At 39.5% G+C, this 12033-nt stretch overlaps 1 protein-coding gene across 2 annotated transcripts; it reads right to left on the bottom strand.

Annotated features, from left to right (window-relative positions):
• Positions 1-2897: 2897 nt before the first annotated feature.
• On the bottom strand, positions 2898-9182 carry LOC121521495 (serine/threonine-protein kinase Sgk1). 2 transcript variants are annotated; one of them, XM_041805522.1, is made up of 10 exons: positions 9028-9182; positions 6981-7056; positions 6699-6774; positions 6359-6547; positions 6145-6276; positions 5221-5457; positions 5023-5118; positions 4655-4810; positions 4483-4572; positions 2898-4265 (listed from the first exon to the last, which is right to left on the bottom strand). In XM_041805522.1, exons 1-10 carry the CDS (start codon positions 9053-9055, stop codon positions 4098-4100), a joined length of 1248 nt encoding a protein of 415 aa, XP_041661456.1. In that variant the 5' UTR covers positions 9056-9182; the 3' UTR covers positions 2898-4097. The 2 variants fall into 2 exon arrangements, with proteins under 2 accessions (XP_041661456.1, XP_041661454.1); XM_041805520.1 differs by lacking the exon at positions 9028-9182 and adding an exon at positions 7165-7318.
• Positions 9183-12033: the final 2851 nt, after the last annotated feature.

The following is a 12033-nucleotide window of genomic DNA, read 5'->3' as shown; positions in this document are numbered from 1 at the left end:
ATCAGTGATATGCTTTAGTGTCCATGAGAGGTTTGATCTGCAGCAGCAAGAGCAAACAAACAAACAAACAAACAAACAAACAAACAAAAAAAAAACAGAGTGTATTTGAGTCACTTTATCACAGAGGAACACAAGTCAACACGAATGGTGGAACAACACAGCAGCAACTACCATAAAGAGAAACATATATAAATCTCATCTGAATTTGACAGTATTTTTAATTAGCTTAATAAACTGACCCTAATGTTCACTAGCAAAGTTATTGAACAAAAGAACCTAACGATCTTAAGGTCTGTTCAAGTATTATTTCAATTCTCAAATGCGGGAAAAAAAAAAAACTGCTTACTTACTTGTTTATCTACAAGATCTTTAGCCAAGGCTAAAAAGAGTTCAGTATTTTTCTTTAAAAGTGAATCTATGGTCTTATTGTTTTTAGATTTAACTGCAATTTAAAACCTGTAAATGAAACTTCTGGATTGTGGTGTGGCTCCTTTTAGGACCTTTTACTGTCAGCTAATTTTTGGTATCAAACCATTGTCTCTGTTCTCATAGTCTTATCTCAAAATGCTCCAGAAAGCCTTTTTTTTTTGTGCACATTTGCATAAGATATTCTGTTGAGCTTGACCTTGTGTGTTGACATGTCAAGCATGACTCAATCTCTTAAAAACTGAGATCTGTATCTGGAGAGGGTCTTAAAAAGTATTTTATATCAGATTTTCTTGAAATACCCTAAAATATAATGAGCCAGATCTGGCCTGTATTGTGTTGGCCACATGTGGCCCTAATGGTTTTTGGTTTTAGTTAAATAATTTTGTCTTTTTGTTTCTGTGTGCAAAGTAAAATAATGTAAGCTTCCAAAATAAAACTAGGATGTTTGGAAAGCTGTGTTAAAAAATCCTTGTGTATCATCCAAGTGTTTAACAGCACTTGAATAATACAATGAAATTTTCATTAGGGGAGCTAATAATTCAGCTCTTTTCTGTAAATCCCAAGAAGCTGTGTTAAAGCAATTTTAACATTTAAGGCAAAAAACCATTTTAACTTTTATTTTTTGCACTGTTTGATGTTATATTTTCCAGTTGTAAATTCTTCAGAAAATAAAGGAAAGGATGCATATTTTTTGACAGAATTTGTGGCCTCACCACAGGCCTTGTGTTCACAAAAATGCAATTATTATATTTTTTTCCTATGAGACCGAGTAAATCTGACTTTGTATAAACACTAGAAATGCACCTGAAGGTTCTTATTTTTGTAATTAGAACACTAAAAGCAATACTGATCAATTTAGGATGTGACTTTCTTCTACCTTAAACTTTAAATGATACTGACTTAGCCCTACATCAGAAAAAGCCAGACAATGCAGATGGTGCACAGACTAATATATTATAGCAAAAGCACAACTCTAAGTATGCTTAACGCACCTGTCAAAATTTGTAAAGAATAAAAGAGAAGTGTTTACTTTATTGACAGCTATGCCAGAGGCTCTCACATCTACAATTATCTTTTGCCCAGACCAAAAACAAACATAGTGTCTATTATGCCATTGTTGTCCATCTATGTTTAGCAACACAAATGCTAAAAGGTCATTGGCAGTTGCAGTCAACAGCTTGGCCAGCAGATGGCAGTGCAGGACTAACAGATACAGAGCATATCTAGATGTGTTATCCACAAGTTTTAGGCCAATGCAAATAAAGAAGAAAAAAACCCTACAGACCAGTGGGAACATGTGGAAGAAAAAAGACCAAAAAGTCTTTTGATGAAATTTAAATTATTTAACAGTGTGACTAGATTTACTCCACAATACATGCTTTTATTTATTCTGGCCCTTTGTATGGTGATTGATCAGCAACAGCCCTGTTCATTATGGCTAAGACTGCTGGAACACACAAATACAAGGATTAAAAATGTCTGCTATAACAGTGTTCCAGTGACTGTAGAACAGAATGTAGATCTCTGATATAACACATGCAGGACCCATGTAGATCATTGTAGATAGAGAATTAATGGCTGTAAGATGCTATCAGAGTTTTATAATTATGTAGGACCCTGATTATCAGTGGTGATTAAAAACTGTCTGTTTTTATTCAATCAGTAAACATTTTTAGAATACTTTGAACTTGCTTCAGTTCTACGACTCCAACTTTTAGCCAGACAAGTGCAGATCTTTAAAAAAGTTTATGGCTTTAGACCAGGGTAGTCGTCTTTTCATGCAAGTCTTTATAGTTAAATTCTTTCTTCACTTCATCCCCTTCCCAGGTAGTAAGTCGTCAACCCCGTAATAACCCCCTGTATCTCAGACATTCAGTGTCCTATGTAAAGACACCACCTCAAACTCAAGTGAAAGGACAAATCCTGCCCTACTCCACACACTGACCGGCTGTAACCTCCCCTGATGATGCAGCATTTTATTTCTGCAGCAGTTAAAATTGATGCAATTGTACATGAAAAAGAAAAGTCAATACCTCTCTCTTACAATAAAAATCAGCTCTGCTGAATTGGATTCATTAATATTGAGCGACCTTAGCAGTCAATAACTTGTCTGCAAAACCAGTCGATCCACATAACGAACACAGAGTCATACACTTGTACGTCACTGTCATTGTGTAAGATCGCTGACGCATGTCAGAGGGTAAAGTCCACTCTTAACTAATGCAGGCCGTCTGGCTGCAGCCAGGACTTGTTGATTTTTATCATTTCATCTTCTTCTTTACATTTCTTTTAGGAAAACTTTAACTTAAAAGAACTTGATTTTGTGTGCTTATTTGCTTTAATCTCTGTTGGCTATTTGTGGCAACATCAATACCAGATTATCTAAAAAGGATTGACTTATTTCAAACTGAAGTCCATAATCAATGTCATACATGTGATCCATTCAGCAATAATCAAATACAAGTGTCTAAGATGTAATAAAGTTAAACTTTTATTGCAAACCAAACATGGTCACATAAATCTTAAACAATTTTACAATTTACAGTACATTGAACATGAATTGTTACATATACATATTTAAGCATACCTTAGTTTTTTGTTCAATATACATTAAAACTAGTACACATGACTCCAAATATACAAACAAACTTAAATACCGTCATTACAGCAATATTAAAATGGAATGTTCAGTTTGTTGATGTTGTCAGCTCGGCTCGAGTTCGGCCGTTGGTACGTTATCGTGAGGCGAATGGAAGACTAAATGAGGGGGACATGTTGGTAAGCAGAACCACGCAGACACTTCACTCTCTTTCTAGCAGCGGTGCTCTCTCCTTCTCTCTGTCAGCGTTACCATTCTAGTTTTATGTGCAAATGAAGACGTGGAACATTGTTTGGAATCTCATATGTTAAAGGCAGAGCTGATGTATTAATTTAGTGCTACATCGTTTTCTCTGGTGACTCCTAAAGATAAAGGAAATCAAGGTAACTTCGATGACACAAAACCAAAGATGCGAGCTCTGATGGAGAGAAAAAAAAGGCACATTTAAAGAGAAAAAAATAAGAACATCCCCCTCTGTAACATTCAACTTCGAATGACTCCCTTTCCAGACAGTAAATGAAAAGAAACTAAAGCACCAAAATGACTGTGGTCTCCAAGCTGCTCAAAACTCAAAAGCTCGGTCTCAGTGGGTGGTTTGACTGAACCTCAAAAGTTCTGAGAAGTTTCGCTACATGGATGAAGACGGAAATCCTTCTTCGGGTTTGTACAGAACAGTCCAGCCTTTTCCTTTGGAGAAAAAGTTGTGTGTGCTTGTTGGTTGTGTGTAAAGGACTTCCACCCAAAGATTTGAAGGTTGCAGAGCTTGTAAGGTGAAGGCTTGTTGTAGACAGTTGAAGGATTTGTGCATTGCTTCATCAGGGTAAGATGGAGGATCACAATCCCAGTGAGTTCATTTATTTTGGCGGGCATCCTCTTGTAGGACGTCTTCTAAATGCATTCAGATTATGAAAAGTTGTATGTACAGATTATTTTGAATTGTTGCGAAGGTGTGTGCAGATCTATCCATCATCCTGATTGGAAATGTAAAGTGGGGTCAAGATGCAAGTCAATGGAAAAACCCCAGTTCTTGTCCATTGAGTCTGTGCTGGGGCCCACGTTGTGTTAAATCCTATAGGTATGAATCCATGGAGGGGGCGTAGGAGAAACCCACGAAGGCCTCAGCCGCCTCTTTGATGCTGGCTGTGACAAGCGCGCTGTCTGGGGAACAGCCGATGGAGTTGGGTACCGGCTCGTCTGTGAACTCTGGATCAAAGTGCCGCAGGTCGTTGGGTCCCGTCTGATGGAGGGAAGGGGAGACAAGTGAGGATTAGTCAGGCTGGAATAGTCAAAATACCTTCCCATAATTGGAGATGTTTTAATCCATGGCTAGGATGTTCCATTCTCTTGATCTAGTTATGTAAAGGAAAATATTTGACTTTGTGGACTTTGGCTACATTACTGTAGGACATCAGACAATCACGAGGACTTATTAGAGTGTTACAAAAGGAACGTACCACGTTAGGGTTGAAGGGAGGGGTGATTTTCTTGGCATTGAGGTCGTCCCAGTTGATGGGGGAGAAAAACATGTGGTTCTTGATCTCGATCTGTAAAAAGACACGAATGATTAAATGATGCTCTAACACATGTGTGACATGTAAACATATGATCACATGACCAAACACCTACAAAGTCGTCTGTGCAGCCTAGCCTCTTGGTGCGGTCCTTCTGCAGGAGACCCTCCAGCAGGTGCCTGGCCGCGTTGGAAATATTGGGTTTCAGTTGAAGCGGCTTGTTCAGAATGTTGTCGTACATCTCGGCTGTGTTGCGACTGTAGAACGGAGGCTGTGTAGGGACAAAAAGATGAGGGTGATTAGCATCAGGACAACAACAAGAATGACATCCACATGATGAGCTGTGATTTTATCTGCTGAAGTCATGCGTAAATTCAAGTAAAAGTGAGATAGGAATGGCTCTCTGTGTGTCTCAACAGTGTTTTTGTTGCATTTCTACTCATTGTGCAACAATTAGTTAAGGCTAATGTGAATTGTACTCACCAGGCCATAGAGCATCTCATAGAGAACAGCTCCTAAACACCACCAGTCTACTGTTCTGTCGTACGGCTGCTTGTGTAGAACTTCAGGAGCTAAATACTGCAGAGAAACGAACATGGACAAATGATGAGAAACACTACAAAATGATGAAAAAGCTGTGAGAAAAAATGAGTTCTGAATTACACAGTATTTCGTTCTCACCTCTGGCGTACCGCAGAAAGTCGACGTGGTCCCGTTGGGTTCGATGTTCTCCTTGCACAGGCCGAAATCTGTCAGAATGATGTGTCCCTCTGAGTCCAGCAGGATGTTCTCTGGCTTCAGGTCTCTGTAGACAATGTTGAGTGAGTGGAGGTACCCGAGTGCGCTGGCGATCTCGGCAGCGTAGAACCTCGCTCTTGGCTCAAGGAAGCAGCGCTCTCTCTGTAGGTGGTAGAACAACTGGAAGAAAAAGAGAAAAAAAGTTTATTGCAACATGTGTTTGCAGAAACTTAAGCTTCAATGGCTCTTTTTTATGTTCAAAGATTATCTACAAAATCCCAAGAGGAAAGAAAGGAAATTAGAAGGCGCAATAAAAATACTAAAAGGAAGGAGAGGGCTTATAAAGTCTGACTAAGAAAGGCAGATGAATTAAAGGCTAAAGGTGGAGTAGAGAACAAGGGAAGAAAAGAGAAAGGGAAGAAAGAAAATGAGAGAAAATGCATCCTGTTTCCTGATGAGGCCCATATTTAATCAGCACTGTCTCTGCTTGTGCAACAATAGCAGGAAATTAGCTCGATTAGACACACACTGAGCTTGCTAATTTTGGCCCGCAGTCTCTCCTGCTGTCCCAACCCACCCTATGATTTCCTGTGAGGTGTTTCCTTTAGAGAGAAAGAAAGACTTCTATTCTGCTTCTCATGACAGGATATCCCACTGTGTCTGTCTGTCTTTCCCTCCCCTTTATCTCAGACTCTGGTGTTAAATCATCCCTCTGAAAACTTCTGTCCCTTCCAGCTACATCCATCTTTTTACATTTCCTCCTTAACAAATCATTTGTCCTTTGCTGCTTCTTTAAATAGCCCATTTCCTTCCTCCTCTTCTATCATTTCTGCTGCATACTCATCTTTTTTCTGGCCAGTAACTCACCTCTCCTCCGTTGATGTAGTCCAAGATGAAGTAGAGCTTGTCCGCCGTTTGGAAAGAGTAGTGCAGGCCCACCAAGAACGGGTGCTTGACATTCTTTAGCAGCACATTCCTCTCTGACATGATGTGCTTCTCCTGAGAAACACAAAGAAAAGGGGGTTAAGGAGGAGAAACCTTTTGTCATAAGCATGAAAAGCTTGCATGAACATGCATTTACCTCCTTCTTCTTTAAGATGGCCTTTTTCTGTAAGACTTTGACTGCGTAAAACTCGTCGTCAGTGCGGTGTCGTGCAAGCAAAACTTTGCCGAAGCTGCCTTTTCCAATCACTTTGAGGAAGTGGAAGTCACTTGGTTTTGCTGACGGGTTGGAGGAAGGACCAAGGTTGATTTGTTGGGATGGACTGGGCTGTAAGAGATGGAAAGAAGGAGGAGGATGTTAGAGCTTTAACATGATAAACAAAATGCACAAACAGAGGATGCATGTGTATCTGTGCAAATAGTAAAAGTAAACAAAGGAAAGAGCACACAATCTAGTGTTTAGTGTGAAAGATACTTACAGGAGGAGACGGGTTTGTGTTCATGAGCTCAGCATCCTGAGGAGGACTCAAGTTCAGAATAGACTGAACTTCAGGGCTGGAAAAAGCAAAGAGTTCACATTTAGTCTATTTCCTAACAAAGCACAAAAGCATCCTGCATTGTTTACATCTGAATCAGCTGGTCTGGGAGGCAAATTGAGTCATAAAGTTTCCTCAAGGACACAAGCATTTCATTTCTGTGTTTCTCAATGTTTTGTCCCTACAATGAATGCAGAACAATAACATGAGTCAGTTGGTACTCACTGCTTGCAGGCGTAGGAGTTTGTGGCGAGCCTCTGAATGAAGTCGTTCAGCCCCATCCTCCTCTGTTTCATAAAAGCTACAACACAAAAGAGAGAAAAAAAACAAGAAAATGTTAGACTTTTGGATAAAAAAGCAGAAGGAATCCATCCATGAGGCAAAACAATATCCAGTAATGATTTCATACCGGTGACTAAAGCCACAAGCCCTCTAGTTTTGGAGTAAGTCATGACCGGCTTCTCTGTTTCTGTTTTGATCGTCATGATGACAAGTCAAACAGCTCTGTGCTCAACAACACAAAATATGACTCTCCTCCTTTTTTGACTCTACTTTTATTACCAGGATGAGGGAGGAGCTGCCCCCCTCACCAAACACTCACACCCCTCTGCTGGGCGTCCTCCTCCACAAATATTTCCTCCTGCTAACTGGACCGTGAGGAGAAGATCGATTGCAAACTCGACCAATCAGAGGCCGTTGCGCTCTCAGCGTGTCATAGCCACACCTTTTGAAACGTGCTTGCGTCAAAAACATAGGAAAAAGCTACAAAAAAAATCTTTACCACAACTCCAGTCAATGAAAGGCCGGGTTGTACTATTTGTACTTATGTTTGTGCAGCACCATAGAAACTGCTGCACGTATGACACACGGTCTGAAACTGTCACCAAGACAGCAAAATAAGACCTATCAAGGCTGCGTAAACAAAACATTTCAGATAATGACATCCAGATGCGCCAGTTTAGAAACATGAGATGCCCATTTGAGCTCGAGGAGTTCTAAATCAACTTTAAACTTGTATTTAAGTAGACCAAAAGTGTTCTAACAAGTTTTCTTTGATCTCCTGGGCTTACTCCCCTCTCATTGTTTATGTAACTTTTTGCCCATGCTCTCCATGCAGCCTCTCCTCAGTTTGCAACCCAGTCCTGTACAAATAAACTGATAGCCTCTTAACCAGCCCTATCAGCTTCACTGTTTGGCTGCCTCTCAATTAAAACGACCTGGAGTGACGCAGGTTCCCCTCGGTATACAAAAGACGCGAGTGGAGAGCCTGAGCAAAGGGAGGCTCTGTGCCAAGAAAAAGCCACTGTGAGTGGAAAAGTACAGCCTGAGCAACTCCTGAGCTCAAACAAGGGGGAAAGAGGACAGAGATATCAGACCCACAATCTGTTTTAATCCACCAGGAAACCAATCGGAAGCAGACAGAACACTTCAATGACATGATTAGAATTGAATTAGGAATACAGACGCATCCTGCGCTGAGTTTTGTGCGCTGGTTGGCACACAGTAGTGCAGACGGGTTCAGTTAGGTACGGTTATGTAAGGCACCTGGTTTTTATCTGCACTCCTGCCTGGAATGGAAGTATGCTAGTCTGACTCACCTAAGTCCAGATCCACCTAAAAGCATGCTACCGTGCGTAAGAATGAAACCGGCAGGCGCAAAAATATCCACAATTGCATAACTGACGCAACTTTTCTTTGGATTCAGTTTAGACAACAATTTACAAAATCCACTTTAGACTTTGTGCATAAAATGGGAAATAAAAGGTGTTGCGTAAAAGTGAAACAAGTGTCTATTTTTTCATGAATGCGGTCTGATCTGCATAAACACGCTCCAGATTAAGTTTCCATGGACAACAAACAAACCTTTCAGCTCCGACCGAGTTCTCATTTCAAAGGCTGCAGCTCCGGAGTTCAACAAGTTGCTAAAGTGAGTTGCCAAGGCTACTCTGGCACTTTTCACAGACCCCCTGTCAGCGAGCCTTCATACAAGAGCATCATAAATCCAGGTCACTGGATTATGGGGTGAACGGAGCGCCCCCCAAGTATGTCTGCCAGAGCTGTCTTCACTGAACACAGAGAGTGGGCTGTGTACCTCAGCAGTACCCTCACAAAGCGATTATTATTAGAACCAACAGCCTGGTAAAATCAGACATACTTCTGAGTACCTCTGTAAGATTATTATCGATCGACTTTGAAAACAAGTCGGGAACGAGAAGTACGTTTTTTAAACAAAGACATCCATCGACCTCTAATAAATCTGCATTCTACTTACATGTGAGAGTGGTCGTTTTGTCTTTCATGAGGATGGCTTTTTTGGTCCAAGTTAAAGAAGGAAGAAAGAGAAGAAGAAGGAGGAAGGATATAGGTTCCTCGGCAGAGAGGTTATCGAACTACACAGCAATGTTCCCCTCCTTAGAGAGTTTCATCCACACGGTTTTTTTCTTTTCTTTTTTAAGGGCGGAGACGTCCCGCCCTCTGTTTCCTTCCACTCCACAGTTCAGTCTGCATGGTTTTCCTGCAGCGCAGGGGGTTTATTCTGCCTTTGTAGGCTATACTCATTAGCTCCCGTCTTAAAGTGTAACCAAAATAAACCCATGTGTGATATTTAAATTTAATAGCATCTAAATTAATTCTAAAATTTAAACCGAACCTAGGGTTGCCGATCATCTATCTTTCCAGTGGCAAGAATCAACAAATTGGGTTTCGTGTAACTGTAAAAAAGCAGCATACCGTATTTGTGTACTTTTTGACTAGTTTATAAAAAGTACATTATTTGTACTTAAGTAGGCTATTTGGGGACAGTATTGTACATTGTTACATTTTACGTGACCTCTATTTCTGAGTAAAAAACATCAAAAATAAAGAAAGGTCTCAGCTTTTTGTCAACTACCTGAAACTGGACAAAACAGGCTATGACTTAACTACCCTGTGCTAGCTTAGCAAATATGCTGATAACTAGCTATCTGGCTACAATAGTATTGATGACTCAAGAGTATTAAGTTCAAATTGAAGTATAGCATAATTTATCAGTTGATATAATGTGCTGTGGGATTGTCTTGGCAATTTGAAATATATTTATACATTAAAAAAATTAAAGGCATAACTACATGAAAAATGAGTTAGCTAGCAAGCAGATAAACATTTGAATGAGTTACTTTCAAAGCAGTTTAGCTCTCTCTAACGTTTCTCTGAACATGTTTAAGACGGCATCTCTGTCAGGACAGAAGTGCCGAATTTTGCCATTTTTGATTAAAGAAAAAAAAATAGCCTGGTAGTTATATTCATAAAATAACCACATAGCAAACATTACAGACTAAGAAACGTTTCATGAATAAAACAGAGAAAAATATCAGCGGTCTAATGTGATTAAATTATGTATAGACTTGTTTTAGAAATAGTTACACAAATTATGACTCATTTTAGCTTCATTAGCTTTATCTAAAGCTAATATAGCTACACTATCTGTGTACTTAATTTAACTACATAAGCCAGTGTGTAAAATAACATAGATATAAGTATGAATATATGAAAATCTATTAAAGCTAATGTAGCTATGTAGATAATGTAGCTCTGTAGCTCACACAGCTGTTTTGTGAGCTCAGCTTTAGCTACATAGCTATGTAGCTAATGGAGCACTGTAAACTACTTTTGACATGACTACATGTCATGGAGGACAGGCTTGTATTTCTATTCTGACAGAGACAGCATCTCAAATGAATGGTCTCCAAGAGGGGTTGATAAGGCTCAGTTATGCTTTCCACATGGACAGCTACATGGACACAAACTGATGTGGAATCTTGATGCGGAAACGTCTGGTGTATTTATGCTTAGTTTTAGTTTCCTCCATGCCGATATTCTCCCAAAAACTAAGGGCCAGTGTCTTTAAAACTCACATCTGTAGCATGTTTTGACGCCTGGCATGCCCACATCTGTAAGAATTATGGACACCTGTAAAGTGGCGTATCGGAAGATTTTTCGTCATGTTTTATGCATGGATATTTGCGACTCTGTGGCTGCATCAGGCATTAAATAGGTTTTTTGAGATGTACATTCTGTTGCCAGACCCCTCTCTTTGGCTAAACTTGCTTGGCCATTCATACCTGTTTACACATTGGGATATAGACAGAGCTTTTTCTCCATACTCTGTGTTTATTTCCTCTGGGTTTTTGCATGTTATTTTGAAGCTTATGGAATACAGACCAAATGTTGCAGTACCACTGGTAAAGTGGGGTCAGTGTTGAGTAGCAAAGTCAACCGAAATTCAACTTTATGTCAATGTCACTGTCACTTTGTTATAATATTCCTGTACTTTCCTGCCCTGATAATTTCATCTGATACTTTAATATGCAGGCTAAGTCATAGTGAAGTATCTAAAAAAGGGCTGAAGTAATTGATACATTTTCTACATCTTTTTAGACACCTTTACACCTATAAACAAACCCTGCATCAGCATAATACCACAACCATCATATTTGAGGTCATCTTGAAGTTCAGATTAAAACAGTTTCTAAAGTTAAACGCTATGCAAAAATTGTAATTCACTTAAAACCCCTGTAAAGGGAATTTTTCTGGTTATAAATCAGACGATGATGATTAATGATTAACTGATCTGATTATCTATTAAATTCACCTCATTTTCACCACATGATCTTTCAATTCTTACACATTTTTTTCCCCAAAAATTCAATTCACATGCATTTTCAACACCTCAGCTTGTATCATTACCCTTTGTTACCTCTACACTTAAAACCCTTTGTCTTGAATATTTAATTCAAATGTGCTGTGAATGATAAATGATAATTAACCCTTGTATGGTGTTTGGGTCTGTGGGACCCGTTTTCATTTTTCATAAAAATAAAAAATGATATGAGAAATTATTCTTTCAAACGCAGACTCATTGGCCTTGGCTCATTTTCTGTGAACAACATATTTCAGAACACATTTCCAATGACCACACATGTTATACCCCCCCTACACATTTGTATTACATACAGGATGTTGGGGTCCAGTGGACCCAGGGCTAAAAAAAGTGTGGAAACTTTAGGTCCTGTATACCTTCTCTCTGTCTACCTCCTTTCTGGGCCTGCTGTGTGTGTGTGGGATGTGTGGGGGTGTGGTTGTGTGTGGGGGTGTGTGTGTGTGTGTGTGTAAGAGAGAGAGAGAGAGAGAGAGAGAGAGAGAAATAGTGTGTGAATTTTTTTGTTTCTGCACCTGCCATTAATAATAATAATAATGCTGATAATAATATAATAATATTACCAAGTTGCTCCCGTCTGAA

Source organism: Cheilinus undulatus, linkage group 14 (genome assembly GCF_018320785.1).
Source record: "Cheilinus undulatus linkage group 14, ASM1832078v1, whole genome shotgun sequence".
In the NCBI taxonomy this organism is placed as follows: Eukaryota; Metazoa; Chordata; class Actinopteri; order Labriformes; family Labridae; genus Cheilinus; species Cheilinus undulatus.
The sequence above is the reverse complement of the archived record's forward strand: the minus strand, read 5'-3'. Positions and strand labels throughout refer to the sequence as shown.